This window comes from Staurois parvus, unplaced genomic scaffold (genome assembly GCF_062004578.1).
Source record: "Staurois parvus isolate SC_StPar_1 unplaced genomic scaffold, SC_StPar_1.0 ptg000018l, whole genome shotgun sequence".
NCBI classification, from domain to species: Eukaryota; Metazoa; Chordata; class Amphibia; order Anura; family Ranidae; genus Staurois; species Staurois parvus.
In genome coordinates, this window is record NW_028317814.1 from 262,071 (window position 1) to 286,842 (window position 24,772).

The window sequence follows — 24,772 nt, forward strand, 5'->3', positions numbered from 1 at the left end:
TCTGGTGGATCAAGTGACAGTGGGCACAATTCACTAAAGCTTATCGCATGAGTTAAGTCAGTCACATGACCACATATTGCATGCGATACTGAAAATGGCAATTCACTATTGCTAGTATGCGGTATTGACTTTTTTTCAGGCATATTTCAGACTTTTTTTTGTCTCCTCCCCTATTGCTTTCCAATAGCTATAACAAATGCCGAAGCTTGAATATACATGAAAAAAGTTTGAAATACATTGCTAAAACACTCATATAGTCACGCAAAAACACTCAAATAAAAAAGCCTGAAAATGCAAAAAGTGTGAATGCAGCTTTAAGCTGCCCATTGTGCCCAAATAACAATGTATGCCAAAATCAGCAATGCCCTGTCTTTAAGACATGTTGGTTCACAGCATACATAGATGTATCCATGTCTAAACATAAAAGATTAATGGATAGGGGAAATGGGAGTTTCTCAGTGGTTCTGATGTATAATCTGTAAGACTTTCTAATAAAATACTTACAAATAAAGATATGGATACATTAAATGCAGACATTGTGTACAGTAGTTTATTAAAAAGATCAAACTTAAAAGGCAGTTAAAAAAGCCCCTTTCAATAGCAGAGAGAAGTGAGGTCATTGACTTGGCTATTTTGTTTGAATCACAAGACCGGCTGAACACAATTACAAATACTTTGGCAGTTTATATGTATTTCAACTGTGGAAGTGGTGGGATCAAATAAGTTGTGGTTTAAAGTTAAATTCCAGGTATGGCAAATTGTTTTTGAGTAGTAAAAGTTTATTGAACATTTTCCATACAAAGCAAAGTATGTAAAAAGTACAGACAGTGAGATTGGTCATAGTCAATCAAACAAATATATGTTCATCAGAATAGAACTTCAACAGCCTTGTAATGCAGAAATGTAGGGGTAAATGTTCAAGTGTATTGTGACTAAAGAAAATAGTTCCACTGGGAATCCCATTACGGAGAGGTGTAATGTAGTAGAAGGAGTAATAGATAGGTAGGGTTACGGGAAAAGAGAAGGAAAAAAGAGAGGTTGGGGGACCACTAAGAGGGGATCCCATCACGTCTAGGGACAGATGAAGTATTCATGGAGTCAAAAAATATTTCTGAAGTGGTAGGTGCTCATATAATTGATCCAAATACTCCAAGTTTTGATGCTTTTACCACATTTATCATGAAGGCGAGATGTCAGTTCCTCCATGCATTGTAGGTGGGCAAGTTCAGTAGCTCATTCCTTAATGGAAGGAAGGTTAGTGGATCTCCAGTGTCTAAATATTACTGGTCGAGTAGGTTTACATAGTTACATTGTTCCAGGTTGGATCACTTTATTAGGTACACCAACCTAGCAGCGGGTTGGACCTCCTTTTGCCTTCAGAACTGCCTTAATTTTTCATGGCATAGATTAAACAAGATGTTGGATACATTCCTCAGAGATTTTGGTCCATATTGACATGACAGCAAGCCTTTCTATTATCTCGAACCAGTCTGCCAATTCTCCTTTGAGCTCTGACATCAACAAGGCATTTTAGACCACACAACTGCCGTTCACTGCATATTTTCTCTCTTTTGGACCATTCTCTGTAAACCCTAGAGATGGTTGTGCGTGAAAATCCCAGCAGTTTTTGAAATACTCAAACCAGCCTCTCTGGCACCAACAAGCATGCCACATTCAAAGTCACTTAAATTCCCTTTCTTTCCCAATCTAATGCTCAATTTGAACTTCAGCAAGTTGTCTTCACCACATCTAGATGCCTAAATGCATTGAGTTGCTGCCATGTGTTTGGTTGATTATCAATTTGACGTACCAAGCAATTGAACAGGCGTACTTAACAAAGTGACCAGTGAGTGTATGTGCCATACCCATGGGATCCCCTGAAAACTGGAAATAGCTGTAGTAGCCATCAGTGATTGCCACTAGCTTTAAGGTCCTGTGCCAAGCTGCTGTACTTATGCTTACTGAATAAAGGAGGTTGGTCACTTGGCACAGGTTCCATTGAGAGAACACTTCTATTTTCTCAATGAATACATAGTATTCTCTGATTGAAAGAGGTGGAGATTGTGATGTCACTGCCCCACCTTTTCCAGTTAGCATTTAGCATTTGTAGAGAAAATGCAAAGAATTCCCTGAATGCTGCCCATGCCTAGTGAGCAACCTCCTGTGTCCACAACGAAGCAGGGCAGCCGCTTGGCACAGCAGCTGGAAACAGTGCCTACTACAGTGAATTCCAGCTTTCAAAGGTATGGCCCAATACCAAGCTAGACCAGAGTACCTATGTACAAACTGCCATACCTGGAATTCGTCTTTAGGCTTAGGTTGAAATAAGAACTGTCTGGTCTATCCAATAGCGACCCCTCATATTCAAACCTCACCAGAAATAAGAATCAAAGAATTTAGTTGGTTGCTCTGGGGCAACACAGCTCCTATTTCAGACACTTTGAAAAATGTGGCCTGAGTATGCTGGAAGCTGTAATGCAACAGCTGCCTGAGTCTAACGTGCAACCAGTTTTAAAATTATACATACTGTATACTTTCCAGAAATAGTTTATTAAACAGGGTTCATTGGCTTTAAGTGTTACTACAGCCAGAAAACAAAATGGGGCACATGGCATGCGTTTCTAACATTAGCTGGGCACTCCCTAAACAATGTACTAACCTGAATGGTGCCATAATCACATGAAAGGTGTTTGCTTCACTACTCTGAACAGAATACAGGCTGTAGCACCTGTAAATGCTGCTGCAGACCTAATTTTCTCTGTGCCTAGCCCCCTTCTCAACATCAGGGCTGAAACAAGAGCACTGAGTGCATACAACACTGTCATACATGAGCCCTGAGCACAGTTTTGATATACATTGACAATTGTTTTTGGTGTTCTTAGAGGACTGTTTAGGCAAGTAGAAGAACAGTTCATCCTTAAATACTTCCAGTAGTTGGACATAATAATGATTTATTAACCATTAGTCACAACATGAAAGGTGTAGCGACTCCTTGTTGAAACCATTTGAGGAGTCCAAGAATATATGGCTTTAAGTATTTATCTGAGAATGTTTGAAGAAGACTGTTTGCTTCTTATGGAGCAATGCATTGGTGTGTTGTTAAACCAATGAAGGCTGTTTGCTCTTTTTTTTTCAAGGCATGTACCCAGTAATGCAATCAGTACTGCAAAACCTTCCGCAGTGCAATTATACTGTAGATGTCCCATAATGGTCAGGAGTGGCCCACTGATTGGACATTTGCCTAATGGAGATTGATCAGCAGGGGATGAACATAGCTTTTTTTTCCTAAAGACCATAATGGTGCATTTATATTGGGTGGTAGTGTTTATAGAAAGCAAATCAATAAATAGGCAAGAACTCCAGGAAGAAATATTAAAGAGAAACTTCACCCCTAGAGAGATAAAATTAAAAGTTCCAAACTGATACGAGGCATGGAGGAGATCAGCTATGAGGAAAGATTAGAGGAACTGAATTTATTCTCTCTTGAGAAGAGGAGATTAAGGGGGGATATGATCACCATGTATAATACATCAGTGGTTCATATAGTGAACTCGGTGTAGTTAGTCACCCTGAGGTCATCACAGAGGACAAGGGGGCACTCTTTACGTCTGGAGGAAAATAAATTTAATCCAAATCCAAACACCGAAAGGTTTCTTCACAGTGAGAGCTGTGAAAATGTGGAATAGACTCCCTCAAGAGTTGGTTCTGGCCTGCTCAGTGGATTGCTTTAAAAAAGGCCTGGATTGTTTCTTAGATACACAGAATATAACTGGATACTAACATTTATGGGTAAAGTTGATCCAGGGAATATCCGATTACCTCTCGGGGGATCAGGAAGGAATTTTTTTCCCCTGCAGGAGCAAATTGGCTCATGCTTTGCTGGTTTTTGCCTTTTGTTTTTGCCTTCCTCTGGATCAACTGTGGGTATAGGATAATAACTTTTTTTTTTTCAATGGTTGAACTGGATGGACTTTTGTCTTTTTTCAGCCAGACTAACTATGGAACCATGTATGTAAAAGTCAGGAGCTACATATACTGTAGCTACTGACTTTTTTTTAAAAGGACACTTACCTGCCCAGGGATCCAGCACTGTCCTCACCCAGGCCGGTTCTTCACTGGTCTTTGGGTCCTGGGTACCAGCATGTTTACTGTGGGAAGCCAGCTGTGACCCCTTGCAAATCCACAGCCAGCTTCCCACTGTGCATGCGTAAGCCTGCAGCCTTCTGGGACATGTGACTTGTCCCAGAAGGCTGCGGGCAAAGGGGGGGGCGAACGTCTGCTAGGATAGTGGAAACCAATCAAAACTAGGTACTCAGTAAATAGGGAAAAAAACAAGCGCTGGATCTAACAGATTCAAGCCGCTAGCATAAAGGTAAACCTTGTATACCCTCTTCATAGACAATAAAATACAGCAAAAAATGCAGCGCTAGGTACTAGGTACTTCTTCCCCCCAAAAAATGTAAAAAATGTTAAAGGAGGGGGAGGAGGGAGGGCATAAAATTGAACTTTCCCTTTAGTGTGAAGTTCTGCTTTAAGGACTCAAGTACATGGTGGTTTGTAGGCACAAATGCCCTCTATAGTTAAATTTCCAAAGTTTTCCCACATCCAGGGAGCTGCAGCTGGCAACAGAATTGAATAGCTGTATGCACTTGTGCTGGTGTAAATGCTGATGTACTTTTGCATTGGCATTTATCCACACATAGGAATATGAAGCAAAACTTCCATGATCAGAAAATACATCATAATCACATGTGTAGGTAAATGTTAATGCAAAGAGCATAGCTGCTTACATGAGTACAATGGTGTACAGTTATTCACTTTTGTATGCGCCACCTGCAGCTCCCAGGCATGATAAAACACTGGGAATTTTAAGCTAGTGCTTAAAGAAGAAATTTGCATAAACCCTAAAGCTGTAAGTGATATTAAAATCTTAGCTTTTTTAAGCACTTTCAACAGCTGGGGCATGGAGGTTCTATAGCTTTTACTCTTTGCCTATGTTCCTGTTTCAGCTGGTGACATGCTCTCAGCCGCAGGATACCTGTTTCAGGGTGGATCCTTTCTTTTGCAGCATCATATGGAGCCATTCTTGTATGCAAGGACTAGAGCTATGTCTTTCTACACAGTCCGCATCAATAGACACACACAGCCCAATAGTCTAGGATGACAAGGCACTCCCCTCCTCCTCCCTCCTCCTTTCTTCAAGCTAAAACACTGACTTAAGACTGCACTGCCCACTGTTAACTCTTTCCTGTAAAGACAGGAAGTTCATAGAAGCAGCAATGAAACAGCAGGTGCCAACAGCATTAAAAGCAGCATTAAAAGTAAACTACACAACCCAAGTAAGAATTTTTACAAATAGTTTACTGGGGAATGTTTATTTTATTGTGGTCAATGTCTTAAGGTAAAAATGCTGGAGGTTTAATTCTACGTTTAATTTGCTTATATTCTTCTATGTCACAGTTATACAATTTTCCTCATTTCCTTTCTGGTACAACTGTTGACACAATGACACTAAGGCCCCTTTCACATTGGGCAGATTCTGTTTCGATCAGCAGAGGACCTGTGAGCTGATCCCCTGCTGATCTGAGCAGAGTGGGCAGATGACACATCAGTGTCTGCTCAGTTTCTGCATAGTGGACACAAACAGAGCCCACTCTGATCTATCGGAAGTAAACAGACTCCATTTACACCCAGCTACCTCCAATCCACTCTGCCTTTTTTTTAGCGGATTCGATCAGACCTGCAAGTACGTGAGGTTGAAAACTAACACTAGCCCATTTATATCCATTTGAACATAGGAATGCATGGACCTTCCAATCAGGTCCACCTGAAAAACTGACAGATGGACCTGATCAGAATGCCTTAGGGGTCTATGTATAAAAAAAAACCATGCATAGCCATCTGTTCAGTTATTCTGGGCAAAAATAACTGATCTTTAGGTTATGTTTTTTTCTGAACAAATGCTCTTTTATTATGTCCAGTAGTAAAATACACATTATGGTCACTAGCTTGCACTGAGGATCACAGGAAATACGAAATACGCACATTTTTATAACAAGATATACAAAGTAACAATGCTAAAGAACACTAGAGGAAATTAGCAAATACATGTAACCAATGATATAAGTATGTCTTATGCTCCACAGCTTCAGTGGTCAAAACCCCACTGAAGCTGTGACCATACTATTGCCCATAGTAAAAAAATGTTCAAAAAAGAAAAAAAAATGAAAAATATTTAATTTTGCCTAATTCACACAAACTGAAAGTACATGCACCTTAACTGGATAATTGTCTATTATAAATAGACCCATAGAGGGCAATTCTCTTTAATAGAGCACCAGATAGCAATAACATCCTGAAAGGGTTCCAATCATTCCCAACTCTATCTAAAAAAAATGGACATCTATTTTGTGCTTACCATGCAAAAAAAGTTTAGAAGAAAGCTTCTTAATTTTCAAGTGTTCCATCAAAGTTATGTACATTTAAAAAAATATATTGCACGAAATTTAACATTTATTAGAAATGAGTAACATAAAAAAATGCAGGGATTAAAAATGTATTGCTATTATTCTTAAAAGTGGTGTGTATTAAAAATAAAAACACACTAAAAGGACACAGTAAAACACACCTGCTATTTTTATCAGATCACCAAATATCAGTAATAATCCATGTTATTTAGGCAAGGCGAGATGGATTATGCCCCCTCCTACTGTAAAAGCTTTGGATTCAGGACTCCACTCTTCACACATGTAAAATCATTTAGGTTTGGTGTATGAGATCAGATAGCTACCAAGAAAAAGCCCAGGAACAGATGTGAGCTTACATGAACCAATAAATAGGCCAACATGCTGGACCCTCATCCAAGTTTATGTGGCTGGTGTGTGGTCTTATTGTAACTGAGCTTTCAAGGGCTCAAAGTGATTTGTGCGACATTGAAGAAGAAATACTGACCCAAGATGGAGACCTTGCTCAGGAACTCTTCATACATCTTCCTCTTTCTCAACGTGGAGCCCTATGAGAGAAGAATACACATTATGTATATAACTGCTGTCTTTATACACACAGTGACCTCCTCCTTATATATCACTATAAAAAATCATTACATTTTTATTATGCTGGAATATTTTTGCATTTTAAATGTTGCTTTTAAATATCTAGCAACTTAAAGTGTATGTATATACAAAACTTTTTAGTTTTGGATTGAAAGGAATGCATTAAAGCTGAACTCCAGATATGAACTATATTGCATAGAAGTTTGCATATGTCATACCTGTGGGGACAGCTGTGGAAGTGGAGAATTACAGTAGTAGTTGCTGCTACTAGAGTGACTGCTTCTGTCTTCTGTGTCAAGCAGCTGCCCCACAGCATAGTAACCACAGAGGTTGCTCACTCTGCACTTGTGCATTCACAGATTGCCTTGCATTTTTCTCAGTGAATGCAAGGCAGCCTCTGATTGGATGAGGTTGAGAGGTGGGGTGTTAATGTCATGATCCCCACTAAGCTGAATCAATTTATTTATTTCAGGTACTTATATAGCACTGTCAATTTACACAGCACTTTTACATATGTATTGTACATTCACATCAGTCCCTAACCCTCAAGGGGCTTACAATCTATGGTCCCTAACTCACATTCATATACAAGGGCCCATTTAGACAGGATCCAATTAACCTGCCAGCATGTCTTTGGAGTGTGGGAGGTAACCCACACAGGCACAGGGAGAACATGCAAACTCCAGGCAGGAGGTGCCATGGCTGGGATTCGAACCAACGACTCTAGTACTGCCAGGCAGAGGTGCTAACCATTTAGCCACTGTGCTGCCCTATGTAACTATGCAAATAAAAGACATACTTGTACTTCAGCTGTAAAAACCCTGACATTTTTTCTGCTGTCTGTGTCCTGTTGGGGAAATTTTGCTTCCTATCCCTGGGAAGCAGCAAGAAATCAGAGGAAATCTTTAGGCTCTGTTCACACCAATGTGTTTTTAGTGCTTTTTGCAGAAATGCACTACAGTCCATTAAACATGGTTTCCTATGGAACATGTTCACTTCTATGCTTTTTTGGAAAGGGTCAGGGACTTTTTTAAAAGCAAAAAGAAGCCTTTTTTTTCTACAATAGAGTTCAACGGAGAAGCTGCTGAAATGCATGGCAGTAAGTTTTTGACGTGTTTTTACCATGGTTTTTCATGGTTATTCTACTCAGCAACAACAAAAATTCCACTTTAACCATTAAAAAAAAAGCTTTAAAAAAATGCGGTAATAACACATCAAAAATGCGTGTAGAAAACGCAAACCAAACTGCAAAAAGCACTGGAAAAATAATCAAATGCAAAATGCATATATGTGAGCCAAGCCTTACAAAGCAAGGGTAACTCCCCTCATAGACAGGTATACCAATTGTATGATTTACTCTTACACTTTGACTGTCCCATAACTTTCTGTCTGGGTGACAATGGCCACTAGGACAAACAGAGGGAGTGAATACAGTATCCTTAGAGGGGACAGAATTAAAACCTGAGAGGGGTTATAATTTTAAAAAGAAAAGTAAATATATATATATATATATATATATATATATATATACAGTCAGGTCCATAAATATTGGGACATCAACACAATTCTAACATTTTTGGCACTATACACCACCACAATGGATTTGAAATGAAACAAACAAGATGTTCTTTAACTGCAGACTGTCAGCTTTAATTTGAGGGTATTTACATCCAAATCAGGTGAACGGTGTAGGAATTACAACAGTTCGCATATGTGCCTCCCGCTTGTTAAGGGACCAAAAGTAATGGGACAATTGGCTTCTCAGCTGTTCCATGGCCAGGTGTGTGTTATTCCCTCATTATCCCAATTACAATGAGCAGATAAAAGATCCAGAGTTCATTTCAAGTGTGCTATTTGCATTTGGAATCTGTTGCTGTCAACTCTCAAGATAAGATCCAAGGAGCTGTCACTATCAGTGAAGCAAGCCATCATTAGGCTGAAAAAACAAAAAAACCCATCAGAGAGATAGCAAAAACATTAGGCGTGGCCAAAACAACTGTTTGGAACATTCTTAAAAAGAAGGAACGCACCGGTGAGCTCAGCAACACCAAAAGACTTGGAAGACCACGGAAAACAACTGCGGTGGATGACTCAAGAATTCTTTCCCTGGTGAAGAAAACACCCTTCACAACAGTTGGCCAGATCAAGAACACTCTCCAGGAGGTAGGTGTATGTGTGTCAAAGTCAACAATCAAGAGAAGACTTCACCAGAGTGAATACAGAGGGTTCACCACAAGATGTAAACCATTGGTAAGCCTCAAAAACAGGAAGGCCAGATTAGAGTTTGCCAAACGACATCTAAAAAAGCCTTCACAGTTCTGGAACAACATCCTATGGACAGATGAGACCAAGATCAACTTGTACCAGAGTGATGGGAAGAGAAGAGTATGGAGAAGGAAAGGAACTGCTCATGATCCTAAGCATACCACCTCATCAGTGAAGCATGGTGGTGGTAGTGTCATGGCGTGGGCATGTATGGCTGCCAATGGAACTAGTTCTCTTGTATTTATTGATGATGTGACTGCTGACAAAAGCAGCAGAATGAATTCTGAAGTGTTTCAGGCAATATTATCTGCTCATATTCAGCCAAATGCTTCAGAACTCATTGGACGCCGCTTCACAGTGCAGATGGACAATGACCCAAAGCATACTGCAAAAGCAACCAAAGAGTTTTTTAAGGGAAAGAAGTGGAATGCTATGCAATGGCCAAGTCAATCACCTGACCTGAATCCGATTGAGAATGCATTTCACTTGCTGAAGACAAAACTGAAGGGAAAATGCCCCAAGAACAAGCAGGAACTGAAGACAGTTGCAGTAGAGGCCTGGCAGAGCATCACCAGGGATGAAACCCAGCGTCTGGTGATGTCTATGCGTTCCAGACTTCAGGCTGTAATTGAGTGCAAAGGATTTGCAACCAAGTATTAAAAAGTGAAAGTTTGATTTTTGATTATTATTCTGTCCCATTACTTTTGGTCCCTTAACAAGTGGGAGGCACATATGCAAACTGTTGTAATTCCTACACCGTTCACCTGATTTGGATGTAAATACCCTCAAATTAAAGCTGACAGTCTGCAGTTAAAGCACATCTTGTTTGTTTCATTTCAAATCCATTGTGGTGGTGTATAGAGCCAAAAATGTTAGAATTGTGTCGATGTCCCAATATTTATGGACCTGACTGTATATATATATAAAAGCTTGGACCAATGTAAGCTTGCATATGTCACATTTGTGGGGCTGCAGGTATGATGGAGATACCAGCACTCAATCCAAAAAGAAATGCTTGAGTTCCACACAGTGGCTGAATGATTAGCCCTTTGGTCTGGCAGTACTAGGGTTGTTGGTTTGAATCCCAGCCACGGCACCACCTGCCTGGAGTTTGCATGTTCTCCCTGTACTTGTGTGGGTTTCCTCTGGTTTTTCCCCACACTCCAAAGACAGGCTGGTAGGTTAATTGGATCCTGTCTAAATTGGCCCTAGTATGGATATGTATGAATGTGAATTAGGGACCTTAGCTTGTAAGCCCCTTGAGGGTTAGGGACTGATGTGAATGTAAAATATATATGTAAAGCAATGTGTAAATTGACAGTGATATATAATTACCTGAAATAAATAAATATCAGAAGGTACAGTAATCAGTTGGCTAGTTTAGCGCTTTGGTGGATCACATTCCTTGAGAAAGGTGGGCTGTATCTTGTCCAAACATCAATGTAATAAATCAGCTGATAACTATACTTTTGTCCATCCTATATTTTATATATATATATATATATATATATATATATATATATATATATACACTGTATATATATTATTATATTATTATTATACGGTATTTATATAGCGCCAAAACGTTTGCTCAGCGCTGTACATTATAGTGGGGGACAGTACATGAGACAATAAAGTAACAATACAATACACGAGGGGTTCGAGGGCCCTGCTTCTTGGAGCTTACAATCTAGGAGCTAGGGGATAGTGGTACAGGAGGAAATGGCTGTGGGGGATGGAGTGGTAGGAGAAGTGGAGTAGATAGGCAGTTAGGTGAGGGCGGGGTAGGCTTCCCTGAAGAGATGGGTTTTCAGGGTGCGCCTAAAAGTGAGGAGGGTAGGTGACAGTCTGATGGATTGGGGTAGTGAGTTCCAGAGGATTGGGGAAGACCTGGGGAAGACCTGGAGAAGTCCTGGAGTCGGGCATGGGAGGAGGAGACCAGGGAACTGGAGAGTAGAAGTTCTTGTGAGGAGCGAAGAGTACGTGTTGGATGGTATTTGGATATCAGGTCGGTGAGGTAGTTTGGGGCAGTATTATGAATAGCTTTGTATGTCAATGTTAGTAGTTTGAATTTTATGCGTTGGGCAATCGGGAGCCAGTGGAGGGAATGACAGAGGGGGGTGGCGGATACGGAGTGGTTGGCAAGGTGAATGAGTCTGGACGCTGACTTTAGGACAGACTGAAGTGGGGAGAGTCTGTGATGAGGTAAGCCGGTGAGGAGAGAGTTGCAGTAGTCGAGTCGTGAGATAATAAGGGAGTGAATGAGTTGTTTAGTAGTGTCTGGGGTTAGGAACTAACGTATTTTGGAGATGTTGCGGAGGTGGAGCCTGTATGAATTTGCCAGCAATTGGACATGGGGCTGGAAAGATAGATTGGAGTCTAGAGTGACACCTAGAACTTTGGCTTGTGGGGTGGGACTGATGGTGGCGTTATTGGTCCTGATGGAGAGGTTGGGGGGGGTGGCACGGGCTGGGGGGAAAACTAGGAGCTCGGTTTTGGAAAGGTTTAATTTGAGGAAGTGGAGTAACATCCAGTCTGATATGTCGTTCAGTAGGCAGGTGATTCGGCCGGAAAATGAAGGGGTGAGGCGAGGGGTAGAGAGGTAGATTTGCATGTCATCGGCGTAGAGGTGGTAGTTGAAGCCGTGGGAGTGTATCAGTTGGCCAAGGGAGGAGGTGTAGATAGAGAAGAGAAGGGGCCCGAGGACAGAGCCTTGGGGGACCCCAAAAGAGAGGGGGAGAGAGGGGGAGGTGGCAGCGTTATAGGTAACACTGAAGGAGCGTTGAGATAGATAGGAGGAGAGCCAGGAGAGAGCTGAATCTCTGATGCCAAGGGAGTATAGTTTTTTAAGGAGGAGGGGGTGGTCAACTGTGTCGAAGGCTGCGGAGAGGTCGAGGAGTAGGAGGACTGAGTAGTGGCCATTAGCTTTGGCGGTTAGCAGGTCGTTGGTGAGTTTGAGTAGGGCGGCTTCGGTGGAGTGTAGGGGACAGAAGCCAGACTGTAGGGGATCAAGGAGGTTGTTGTCATTGACGTGGGAGCTTAGGCAATTATAGACTAAGCGCTCGAGGAGTTTGGATGTAAATGGCAGGAGGGAGATGGGTCTAAGGTTGTTCAGGTCGGTGGGGTCCAGGGAGGGTTTTTTTAGTATGGGGGTGATGTGCGCGTGCGTTATGGGGGAGGGGAATGCGCCAGTAGAGAGGGAGAGATTGCAGATGTGGGTGAGGGAGCGTAGGATGGAGGAGGAGGGTGACCGTAGGAGTTGTGTTGGGACAGGGTCAAGGGGGCAGGTGGTGAGGCGGGCTTCAGAGAAGACCTTAGTGACCTCTTCAGTGGTAGCAAGGTCGAAGGAGTGAAGTGTTGGGGGGGTTTTAGTGTGCGGGATGTTAGGTGGGGTGGGGGTCTGGGCAGTTGCGAGGTTAGAGGAGGGGAGCGCTGAGGTAGTTTTCATGGGAGGGAGGCTAGGTGGGGTGGAGGTCTGAGCATTGGCGATTGCGTCGATCTTGTTTTGGAAGTGGTTAGCAATCTCGTGGGCGGTGAATGAGATACTGGGTGGAGGTGGGGGTTGACAGAGTAGGGAGTTAAAAGTGGAGAAGAGCCGGCGAGGACTGGAGGAGAGGGTATTGATGAGGGTTTACGAAGTAGGCTTGTTTGGCAGCGTGGAGGGAGGAGGTATAGGCGAGGAAGGCAGATTTGTATAGGGTGAACGCTTGTTGGCATCTGGTTTTGCTCCATAATCGCTCCAGCGCACGACTGTGTTGTTTAAGATTCTTGGTGTGGTCGTTATGCCAGGGTTGAAGCGGTTGGGGTCTAATGCTACGTTTGGTTAGGGGTGCTAAGGAGTCTAGGGCGGCTGACAGCGAGTTGTTATAAGCAGTAGTGGCCAGGTCAGGGCAGGACAGTGCGAGGATACTGTCGTAAAGTCGGTTAGTCACAGAGTGGAGAGTGGCAGGGTTCAGGTTGCGGAGGTTACGGCTGGTGATGGTTTGATGTTTGTTGGGGGGGAGGTGTTTGAGGACGGGGAGATGGAGAATGTAATGAGGTTGTGGTCAGAGAGAGGGAAAGGGGTGTTTGTGAGGTTGTGGGGGGTGCAGAGATGGGAGAAAACAAGGTCGAGGGTGTTCCCGACGGAGTGGGTGGAGGACTGTGTACACTGTGCGAGTGCAAAAGAAGAGGTTAGGTGGAGGATTTGGGATGTAGCCAGGTTATTGACGTTGATAGGGATATTGGAGTCTCCAAGGATGATGGTGGGTAGCTCTGAGGAGAGGAAGAAGGGTAACCAGGCGGAGAAATTGTCGAGGAAGCGGGATACGGGTCCAGGAGGCAGATAGATTACTGCAATCCTCAGAGGGGTAGGAGAGAATAGCCGGATGCAGTGGGCCTCAAAGGAGGAGAAGGATAGAGGGAGGGGTTTGGGAGGACATGGAAAGGTGCTCAGCGGTGACAGGAGCATTCCGACCCCACCACCTTTACGACCGCTCGGTCTGGGTGAATGGGTCCAGACGAGACCTCCATAGGAGAGTGCCGCAGGGGAGGTAGAGTCAGTGGCTTGGATCCAGGTTTCGGTGACCGCTAGGAGGTTGAGGGAGCGGGAGATAAAGAGGTCATGGATGGCGGTGAGCTTGTTGCAAACCGATTGAGCGTTCAGGAGTGCACACGAGAATGGAGGGGTGGTTGTGGGGAGCAGGGGGACAGGTTGAGGGGGTTGCGGCAGTTTGTGGAAGTAGGAGGGTGCCTAGTGGGTGAGTGAGGTGGTGAGGGGCCAGGGTTCGGGGAGATGTCCCCGGTGGTTAGGAGAAGAAGAAGAGTGAAAAAGGTGGCATGGGAGCAGGATGTGCAAGAGTGTGTGAGTCTGCTAGTGGTGGTGTGTGGGTCAGTGGGAGAATGGAGTATTAGGAGGAGGTGGTGAGAGCCGTAGTAGGGAGATGGCAGCATATATATATGGTGAGAGCTGTAGTAGGGAGAGTAAGAGTAAGATAGAAAAAGAAGAATCCTGTACAGACAAAATGTTATTGCTTCTAGTATAGCAAATGAGAGCCTACAATTGTATCCATCTACTTCTCACCACTTCCCCTTCTATACAATACCATACAGCACAACTAATCAGAAATTATCTTTCACTGGTTTGACTACAGCAAAGGGATATCGGATTGGTTGTTACAACTGTTTGCACATTAACATGTTTTTCTTTGAAGGTTGCATTGCTGGTTTCCAACTGTTTCAGCTCTATGTTTGTCTATGAAGAACAGATCAAATACCAGAAGCATATTTAATAACACGGGCTCATAGCCTGGCCACCGTGCACACATATGAGACAAGTGACCCGACCAGAAATAGGGCAGGAATGCTTTTACATTTTTTTAAAGCTACATAAGTAGATTAAAACAACTGGATCGATGACTACCCCCACACTAAGCCTTTCAAAACTACTTCAGGGCAGAAAAAGCATCAATGTATCACTCAGCAATTCTGAAGAGATGAATTGACTGGACAGAAAGGTGATACTTCTAGAATGAAAATAATGTTAGTAACTCATTAAATAAAATACTAGTACAACAATTTTCAGGACATGTTTTGCATAAGTCAACAAGCTTTTTAAGAAGCAATGATCATTAATGGTAACCTACACAATTTAACTGGACGTTATTGTTAAAGGCTGCAATATTGTTAGTGGTCATCAGAATGAAAGGTGCCTTGTGGCACATACACAACTCAATCCCAATGATATCGGACAGGAATTTTTCAAAGCTGGTCTTTTTGCAATATTTCAGTAAACTTTTGCATGCCATTACACTGGTTAAGAGAATATAAGCACTTCAAACCAATCAAGGTTTTCTCTTTTGCTTTATATAATGCTGTCATTCTAATGGAGGACAAGGGTGACTTATGAATTTAGTGCTGCACTTTCATTGTTCAATCTCTGTTTGACTTAAGTACATTCTTCAGGATGAGCACGGACCTACCTCTGCTGTCTGACAAGAGTGCCCAAATCATAAGAATGACTGATAGAGTCACAATATTTTTGGTAGGTACGTCAGTGTACATATGTTATCTCAAATATTTTGTTGTATTCCTGGAGTTCAATGCTATTAAGTAAGGGTCTCCACCCCTAACTTATTCCACTGAATAAAAACATACAAAGACAACTGTGGGTGAAAACGTTAGTTATTATTTTTCCCCTGGTCTCCGTATTGTATAACCATCCTTTCAACAAGGCCCCGGAAAATGCTGAGTACCCAGCACAGTGCAGTAGAATCTTCTTGTGATATTTAGGCTATTCAAATTCTCCAGCATCTCTCCAGAACAGCCATTCTAAACCAGGGTTACTTCACAGCTTGCAAGAGGTTCCTTGAACTGTGGTTAATTGACCTTCCATTTGATAGTGCCTGCATAATTCTGGGACTAAAGTCACTGGGCAGAACTCATGGCATGACATCAGAGATCTTTTTAGATGTCTGTTAGGGTGGCATTCTGACTACCACTGTAAAGGGGACATTCTTTTTACTTACTACCACTGCAAGTGGCATTCTTCCTACTGCCACCCAATGAACTGGATTAAGTAAGGGTTCCTGGAGACCTGAAATCTTTTTCAAGGGTTCCACTGGCATAAGAAGACTTGAAAAGATTGCTTCAGAAGGATAAAAACATCACCCTTGCCTACGTGCTGACGGGTTGTATGAGGGGGGTATTTTCTTCCAAGAGAGGTATTCTTGTAGGTTTTCTTTTACATAGGGAAAGGGGCCATTATTGAAGTATGTAGCCTTGCTATTTAGGTGCAACTGGTCCACTTTAAACTGCTTATACCTAGTCGGACCAGCCCATCTGACATATCTAAGCATATTCTAAAAAGTGCCAGGGGTGGTGTCCAGAATGAATCATCACATCCTGATTGGAAACTGAACATGCTTGATCCTGAACAAACCAGGAAATGAAGAGGAATGGGACTTTAAAGGTGGGTTGTCACTCAATGATGGCCAACCCTACTCATTTGTCTACAGCCTGCAGGTACAGCTAGTGCTGGTTTTAGGAGCAGCAGTAAAAACTGAGCTCAGGCTTCGCAGTATTAAGGTGCTGTAACTGGAGTCAAAAGTCCTTATTTACTGTCGGCAAGGTAGCACACAGCTGCCTGATGCTGACTACGCTGTTTTTATATTTCTACAGTTATTCTTTCCCACAGGCATGCTCCCAGGAGATGCTGGGATGCTGGGTATAGTGCTAACACTAAATATGGCTTAGGTCCGCACTTCTATGTACTGAGGCAAGTCATATGGCACCGTGTGAAGGCATCTATGAAACAGAGATTGCGAAGTTAGATTATCTTCAAAGCTCTGCGGCATGATGGGGTAAGCTCTTCAGAAATCATGCCAAGCATAAATACCATCCAAGCATCCAACATTCCTTGCCAAGTATCAACAAATCAGATCTATACCTAGAAAAGAGTGCTGACTGTATACTAAAGTCTGGAATACATTCTGATTATTCAGGGGGACTAAAAGCAAAACATGTTACAGTGTGCATATAGCCAAAACTTGTTCTTTAGTATAGGGCAGGTTTAGGGGTCTTGTCAGTTTATTTTTGTTGCCTAACTCTGTTCATACACTAGTAGAATTTTGTTTGAAATTTTTTGTTTTAAGAACGTTCGTTTGATTTTCTAATCATTATTGGGGTCCAATTGATGTCCATTTTCAATTTCAATGACAAGAATCCAAAGGAGAAGGATAGAAAATATTTCTCGAACCAGCAAATTTCTTACAGTGTATGTGCCTAGACTATATTGCTTGAGCCAACTCAGGCTTGAATTTCTGGGCCAATCTGTAAGTCCTCTTTCACATTGGTGGCAGTGCCTACTGCCATCAGAAAAGTGATCTGAGGTGGGTCAGTTATCACAGCAGCAGCTACCAAGCATTCAGGAGCAATCCTGCCACCTCCTGAATGTCTGTTTTTTTTTTTTTAATCCTAAGGTGGACTTTGTATTAAAAAATGCACCATGCACAAGTGCAGCACAGTTTCTAATGACCTCAATCAGCAAATCTAACAGGTAGTGCCCTGTTAAAATTTCTGCTGCTGCAAAGCATGGTAGTGTGGTGGTGGCATGTGTATACCTCCCTCCAGCTGCAATGTTAGAGTTTTAATGGGAGGGGGGCAGTAAAACCATGGTTCAAATTCCATTCCCCTGGACACCCGTGTGAAAGAGCTTTAAAGGAGAAGTGTGGGAATATAAAGAAAATGAACAGTTATTCAGCTCTATGCTGCAGCATTGTTGTGATGCTGTAGTGGTCCCCTGCTGGTGATCACATGACCACTGATTGCTGAGTTCTCAGTCCACATTTTGCTCTGCTCTTCCAGCATTCACTGGAACTTTGGACTGTGGAGGGCGGTGCACTGAGAGGCTGAGCTGGCTGCTAGTCGAGCATATGGGTGTATCCTGACATTATTGTCGGGATTCCTGCAGAGCCTGGAGCAGCTCCGTGACATCAGTCAACATCAGGCTTTAGCCTGCTGCCGGCTGATTCTAGATCATAGAAGAGCAGTAAGTGCACTCCTGTGACCCACAAGAGTAGAATGGCCAAAAAAGCTTTGGCCATACTTCTCTTTCAAAAGAGTTAGCTATATAAGCCAACAAAATTGGTATGATCTGGTCATCTGGATCCCTGTCAAAATTCTGGATATTGAAAAGTGTCAGAACACAGATATTATAAATTGACAAACTGCATTTTTGCACAACCCACTTGAATGATATCCAAGATATGAAATGTAGCCAGACCGGCCTGGATACATTAAAACTAAATTGACCATTCTTGTCTAATAATTATCTTCTGCAAGAAAATCTAAACATTAACATGGGTAAATGAAGCATATAATTTAAGCCCCCTTCACACTTCTCCAGTGCATTGCGGTTTATTAACCGATGATAATTTGCGTGTTAATGTATGTTGCGTTATGGCAGCTCCGTTGGCTTAGACTGCCACTGCATCACAAAAGACATACAGTATTACTTTTGTTTTTTGCAAGGTGCATTCCATTAAAAACTGGTAACACCGCAGAGCACCTTTTGATAAGCATTACTGTGTATTGCAGTAAGGTGTGGTTTAATGTGTATTTTATCATTTGTTCTGCTATTGCACAGATGTAAAGTCAGCCATCAGTGGGTGAAGAGGTATAGGCAGCTGAAGTTTATTGCATATCTTGACTTTTCCAGTGAAACCATGGCACAGGTGGGAATGTCTCCCGCAGGACTATTGCATTCTGCCGTCGGGGCTCCCTCCATTGGCAGAATGCAATAGTCCTGCAAGAGACATTCCCACCTGTGCCATCATTCTCCCCTGATGAAGCCATGAGACTGGTGGCGTAACGCATAGGGGAGGGGCTTTGACATCACGCCGCTCGATCGTTCCATACTGACACCAGCTGGCAATTTTAGGATTTTCACCACTGAAAAAAATCCTGGAGGACACATTTTGTGCACAAAGCATTTTATATACAGAGTATATGTGAGTGCATTAGATTTAGTAATAAAACGTTTTTAAAGGATAATACACTATGATTTGATTCATTCCTCTATATCAACCATTGTGGAAGGGGAGCCCATCGATTGAGTGGAGGAGGACCCCAAACAGCAAGATACCACCCCATCCATATTTGGCCCATTTAAAGGGACACAAGCATTATATGACCTCACTTAACAGTCTGGTCATGTACTTGAGGTGAGAGCACAACTGGTGGGGGAGCACACTAATGCAAGTTTTTTTCACACAAATAATCAATTACGAAGCATGGGATATTTTATCTCACAGTGAACTATGCACATTTGAAGAAGTTCATATATGGACTCCCTGTTTTTGACTGTTTTTGACAATTATATGGACATTGCTTTTGGAAATTGATATTCATTTATTTCAACTTCATTTATTTTGATATGCATTATAAATAGTAGCAATTGGGTGCACATATTATTTATTTTGAGCTTTTAAGTGAAGTGTGGCACATTTTGGTAATTAGTATTGCTTTGACACACTAGTATGAGAATGTGTTAGGTGCAGGCAATTCACAATTAGAACTTAGCAGTATTCATCACTCACATAGCAGCTCACAAGCTTACACTTTTTAATCCACAGAATCTTGCCAATGGAAACTGGAGCATGTGAATGGACCCTAAAAATCTGCCTCAGAGCCTCTCGCCCAATTTTCTATATTGGTCTTAAAAACCAAAACCTATCTTCTGCCCAACCACAATGGGCTGTGCATGTAGTACGGTAGTGTAAATCTCAGGACTGGATTGACAGAAATACAAATCATTTGGCAGGTAAAACAGCCCTGGAGTTCAGCTTATAGGGGATCATGGGGCCCCTGTGTCCTTGCCCAAACTCAAAAAAGCCTATGAAAAAGGTACCAGGGGCATCTCATGGGGCCCCCCTACTGACCCCGGGCCCTCAGGCAGTGCCCAAGTTGCCAAATGGTCAGTCCGCCCCTGGTGATAATATATTAGCTGCAATCAAGGTACAGGTTATGTACACATCTACTACATAATGATATAAAAAAATAACAGAAATAATATCCACATTCAGCCCTGCACATGTTAAGCACCTAATGAATGAATCATACAGACACCTGCATGGTAGTCTGGAGTGTGAAAATATGTGATTAATTTCAGGTTTTTGAACTTCTGGCCACCTGTACAACCACAATTTGCATTTCAAGGCAAGTTAAACAACACAACTAATGAGAGCCAGGAAAAGCTCTCGTATTTAGTGTGTATAGTGCTGTAACTGATGACAAAATGAGGTCTTCGCTCGGTGTCAGCAGTAGGGGAGGCCAGGTTTCTGATTACCGGTAAGTTAACATAGCAGTTTGATGAATAGGCCCCTGTGTCCTGGTTCAAGAAGAGGCTAATAGCAGCCGTAGACGGGTCTGATAAGTGAACCGCTCGCTTGTTTGCGGTGGATTTAATGCAGTGATTTTGTGACATATTTTCACTGCTATTTGCAGATTGAGAACATACTAGCAGTATTCAGGGCTCCACGGTGACTACAGCACCTTGGATTCCTATCCTGTCTGCTGATAATCCTGCTCTGGTCTACTGTGCCAGCCACAGGCCTTCAGACCTACCAGGCTATTTATAACACATTGCATGAAATGTTCATGTGCAGCAACAACATTGTGATTATGCTAAGTGGAAATGATCTTTATGACTTCGCTTTGCCGCACGCAGCATGTGCATCGACACTTGAAGGGACAATTTAGATTAACAATGGACAGTACGTTGGAAAGACTATAAAATGGTCTGTCCACCCATCAAGAACAAGTTTTGTGTTGATTTTGGCAGGTTAACTTACATATTAACTTCCTATAACTCTTGGGGCCTTAGACAGAGAGATTTCTGCAATTGCAATCCTAGATCTGCCAATTATTCAAGCCCAATAGAAAGGGCCTTCACTTTACTACTAGATTGTCTAATTTTTTCTGTTCTAGAAACTATAAAATGAGGTTTAATGCTCCTGCTGAATCATTGGGAGAAAGGCACAGAAGGAACTATTCACTAGAGTTCCTGGGAGATTTAAATGGTCAGTCCATCATAAACTGTGAATATCACATTACTGTAATCACTATTTAAGATGGTCATAGACCTGTAGAATTGGTTTAAACATTCATCAGTTTTTGATGATACCATCGTGGAGTGAGAAAAATTGGTATGAAAACTTGTTTGAATGACATGATACTTTTCGACCTTTAACCTTTGATTTCAGCATGCACATTGCAATAAATATGATTTTTACCACCTGTGACATTGACCTGTGTTCAACAAAAAATGTCAACAGTATTCTTAGTTTTTTTTTGTCAAATAGCTTTTTACACAAGAAGATTTTCAAGTTGTTACCCTACAATGGGGCATGTGATTACAATACCATAAGAAAAATGCATATTTGTACAGGATGGATAACTAGAATTGAGATAATACCAAGTATATATACTGTACAATAACCCTGTGGCAAACACAGTGTTGGAAACATATCCCTTAAAGAGAAAACTTTGGAATTGGTACTGTACAGGGGAATGTGTAGGAGGACAAAGGTGGGTGACTGAAAAGGGGAGGAAGACTCCATAAAGTGCTCAAAGAAACTTCAAGAGGAGTGAACCAATTATTTTGTCAATAAGGCTCGTAAAGTGGAAAAATCACAAAAGGTGGCGCATATCTTTTCAAGATCGGGGCCATCTTCCACAAGCAAAGTTTCCATTGCCATTATCTTATTTAAAATCTGGGTCCATTTCAAAAGGTGAGGTGAGGAGAATTCCAGTGTTGGGATATAGCCACCCAAGCTGCTAGTAAACAAATATGCCTTTATTTTGTAGATGGAGTCAGGGATCATTGACATATGTTAATAATAAAGGTGCAGCGCTGGGGATAGAGGCAAAAATACAGATGGTGATCAAATATAACACGCAATATGCAAAATCGTCCTTCAAATTACAATACGTGATAACATTACTGGTAATCACAGACAGAAAAAAACGTCCGAATAAAGAGACGTGTGACGTGGAGATCCTGTGGAGTCACTGCTTATGGTGGGAATATGTGATCCAGAGGTGATAGGTAAATATTAATAGACAGAATGCGCACTCACCAGAAATGTGTATTAAATACGCATTAAGGAGATCTCCTGTATCATCAGGTACATGTAAGGTCATCCGTATTCAGGTCAGGCTGCATTCGCTATCATCATCTGGTCACAGGCACAACAGGATTCCAGGGTTCATCAGTCAATCACAACATCCGGGGTCACCTCTTAGGGCAGGCACTGCGGAGGGTGGCACTCATGAAGAGAGCCCAATAACGGACACCACATAGTGTGATACTGTTTTGATGAACTTTATTCCAATGTAGGTAAGTAAAAATCACAATACTGACCAGAGATTCAGGATGGCCACCAGCGATGTCTAGATGTCCAGATGCTGTAGCCCCCGACGCGTTTTGTGCTACGCGTTTCGTCCTATAGGAAGCCCTGCACCCTATCAATATGTGCCTAGCACGAAACGCGTCAGAGGGCTACAGCATCTGGACATCTTGCCATCCTGAATCCTGACCTGAATACGGATGACCTTACATGTACCTGATGATACAGGAGATCTCATTAATGCGTATTTAATACGCACTTCTGGTGAGTGCGCATTCTGTTCATTAATATTTACCTATCACCTCTGGATCACATATTCCCACCATAAGCAGGGACTCCACAGGATCTCAACGTCACACGTCTCTTTATTCGGATGTTTTTTTCTGTCTGTGATTACCAGTAATGTTATCACGTATTGCACTTTGAAAGACGATTTTGCATATTGCATGTTATATTTAATCACCATCTGCATTTTTGCCTCTATCCCCAGCGCTGCACCTTTATTATTTACATATTTTCCTGGAAGGTGTGTTGGTTACCTTTTTTGGTGTTCTAGCGGCTCTCTCTTTATACACAAATTATCTCAATTTCTAGGTAGCGCTCGCTAGACATTATATTACTCAGGGATCATTGACAACTGGGCTATGACCGGGATAGGCTGGATATCAGAACTGCACATGGAGTTGCAGGAGAGAAATATACTCTGCCAGAATGGAATAAGCAAATGGCAGCTCTTCCAAATGTGAAGGTACGAGCCTTCAGTTTCTTGACATTTCCCTCAAATGTTTAAGGTGGCAGGGTATATATTGTTAAGGTCAACTGGGGTTCGTATCATAGGGAAACTACACTCACCAGCCACTTTATTAAATACATCTTGCTAGTGCCAAGAAAATATCCACCACACCATTACATCACCACCACCAGCCTGAACCGTTGATACAAGGCAGGATACATCCATGCTTTCACATTGCTTATGCCAAATTCTGACCCTACCATCTGAATGTAACAGGACCAGTCTGCTCATTCTCCTTGTAAACCCTAGAGATGGTTGTGCGTGAAAATCCCAGTAGATCGGCAGTTTTTTAAATACCCAGACTAGCCCATCTGGCACCCGCAACCATGCCACACTCAAAGTCACTTGAACTTCAGCAAGTCGTCTTCACCACGTCTACATGACTAAATGCACCGAGTTGTTGCCATGTGATTGGCTGATTAGCAATTTGTGTTACCAAGCAATTGAACAGGTGTACCCAATAAAGAGGCCAGTGAGTGTATTTTGTAACTTTTTTCTTGGAAATATGAATATGTACAATTTGGGTAAAAAAGAAACATTTCCTCCAATCCTCTTCAGAAAAGGAGGTACCAAGATATTTGTCCTACTTCCCCCTCTCGATACTCCATATATCTGGGATACAGTGTGGTCGAGTGGGACTTTTTTGGCTATTTAAAGTGAAAAGCAATGTTTTTTTTAAGTAAACAACAATGATCTATTTGTACCTATTAATTGTCAGAAAACCAAACGAACACTCCAAGTCGCATAATTTTTACACAAAATTCTACAGATCTTTGGCCAGCTCAAGGCCAGGTATTGCACATATAATGCACAGAGGACAGAGAAGTAGCCTACACCTGTTTTCATGAGAACAATATGATGGTAAGTGGTCATCTTTAAATTAGTCATTAGGTTACTGGTTCTGGTTGCCGATTTTGTTCTAAAAATGGCAGCACTGCACATGCAATACTTTAACCCTTTTCCTGCTTGGGCTGTTTTTGTGGGTTTTTTTAACAAGCACAATTTTTCAATAAAAAACATATTAACGTTAATTTTAGTGTACTCAAATGTAACATATTACCCATGTTTTAGTAAAGTATAAAAGATGAGTATGTGCTGAGTAAATAGATAACCAACATGTCAAGCTCTAATATTATGTGCACCCATGAAACAACAATGAACTTCAATACCCAAAATTTTCCATAGACAAAACTTTAAAACGGGACAACAGTTAAAAATTAAATGTGAATAATCACCCTAGAGTTGTTGCTCTCATGCCAGCATTTGGGTCTATATGTAACATGTGTATTGCAATAAATGCATTTGTAATTGGATGAATTCTTACTAGCTAGAGTAGATCAATGAATGGACATTAGTTAGTTCCCCTCCCCTCTGTTCAGCAACACCCACCTTGCATCTCCTGGGACCACAAGTGGAATTGTGGAGCCCAGGCAATAAGGCACACAGGAGGGGAAATGTTACAAGGGTGTTGCAGCCACCCAATCACTTCCATCTGGCTCCCACTGCTGTGTCTCAGCCAATGAGGAGGGAGAGACCTGGGAGCTGCTGCTCTAGTGCACATCGCTGGATTGAGATCGGGTTCAGGAAAGTATTGGGGGCAGTACAGGGGGGAGCTACACACTGAATGCATGAAGGTAAAAGCCTTCAGCTCTAAGAATCACTTTAGGAAAAGAGATGTATGGCTTTGCACACTTCGCTTTGATGCACTTGTAATGTTTTTAGCTGATTTAAACTGAAAATTCAATTGGGCTTTAATCTTTAGTTAGGTTCAGGAC

At 42.0% G+C, this 24,772-nt stretch overlaps 1 protein-coding gene across 1 annotated transcript in view; it reads right to left on the minus strand.

The window, feature by feature from the left end:
• Positions 1-24,772, minus strand: part of PRKAR1B (protein kinase cAMP-dependent type I regulatory subunit beta) — a 295,736-nt gene that overhangs the window by 60,425 nt on the left and 210,539 nt on the right. Inside the window, exon 8 of the mRNA XM_089681811.1 lies at positions 6,952-7,012. Coding sequence (XP_089537937.1) covers positions 6,952-7,012 — 61 coding nt within the window. The remainder of the gene's footprint in view (positions 1-6,951; positions 7,013-24,772) is intronic.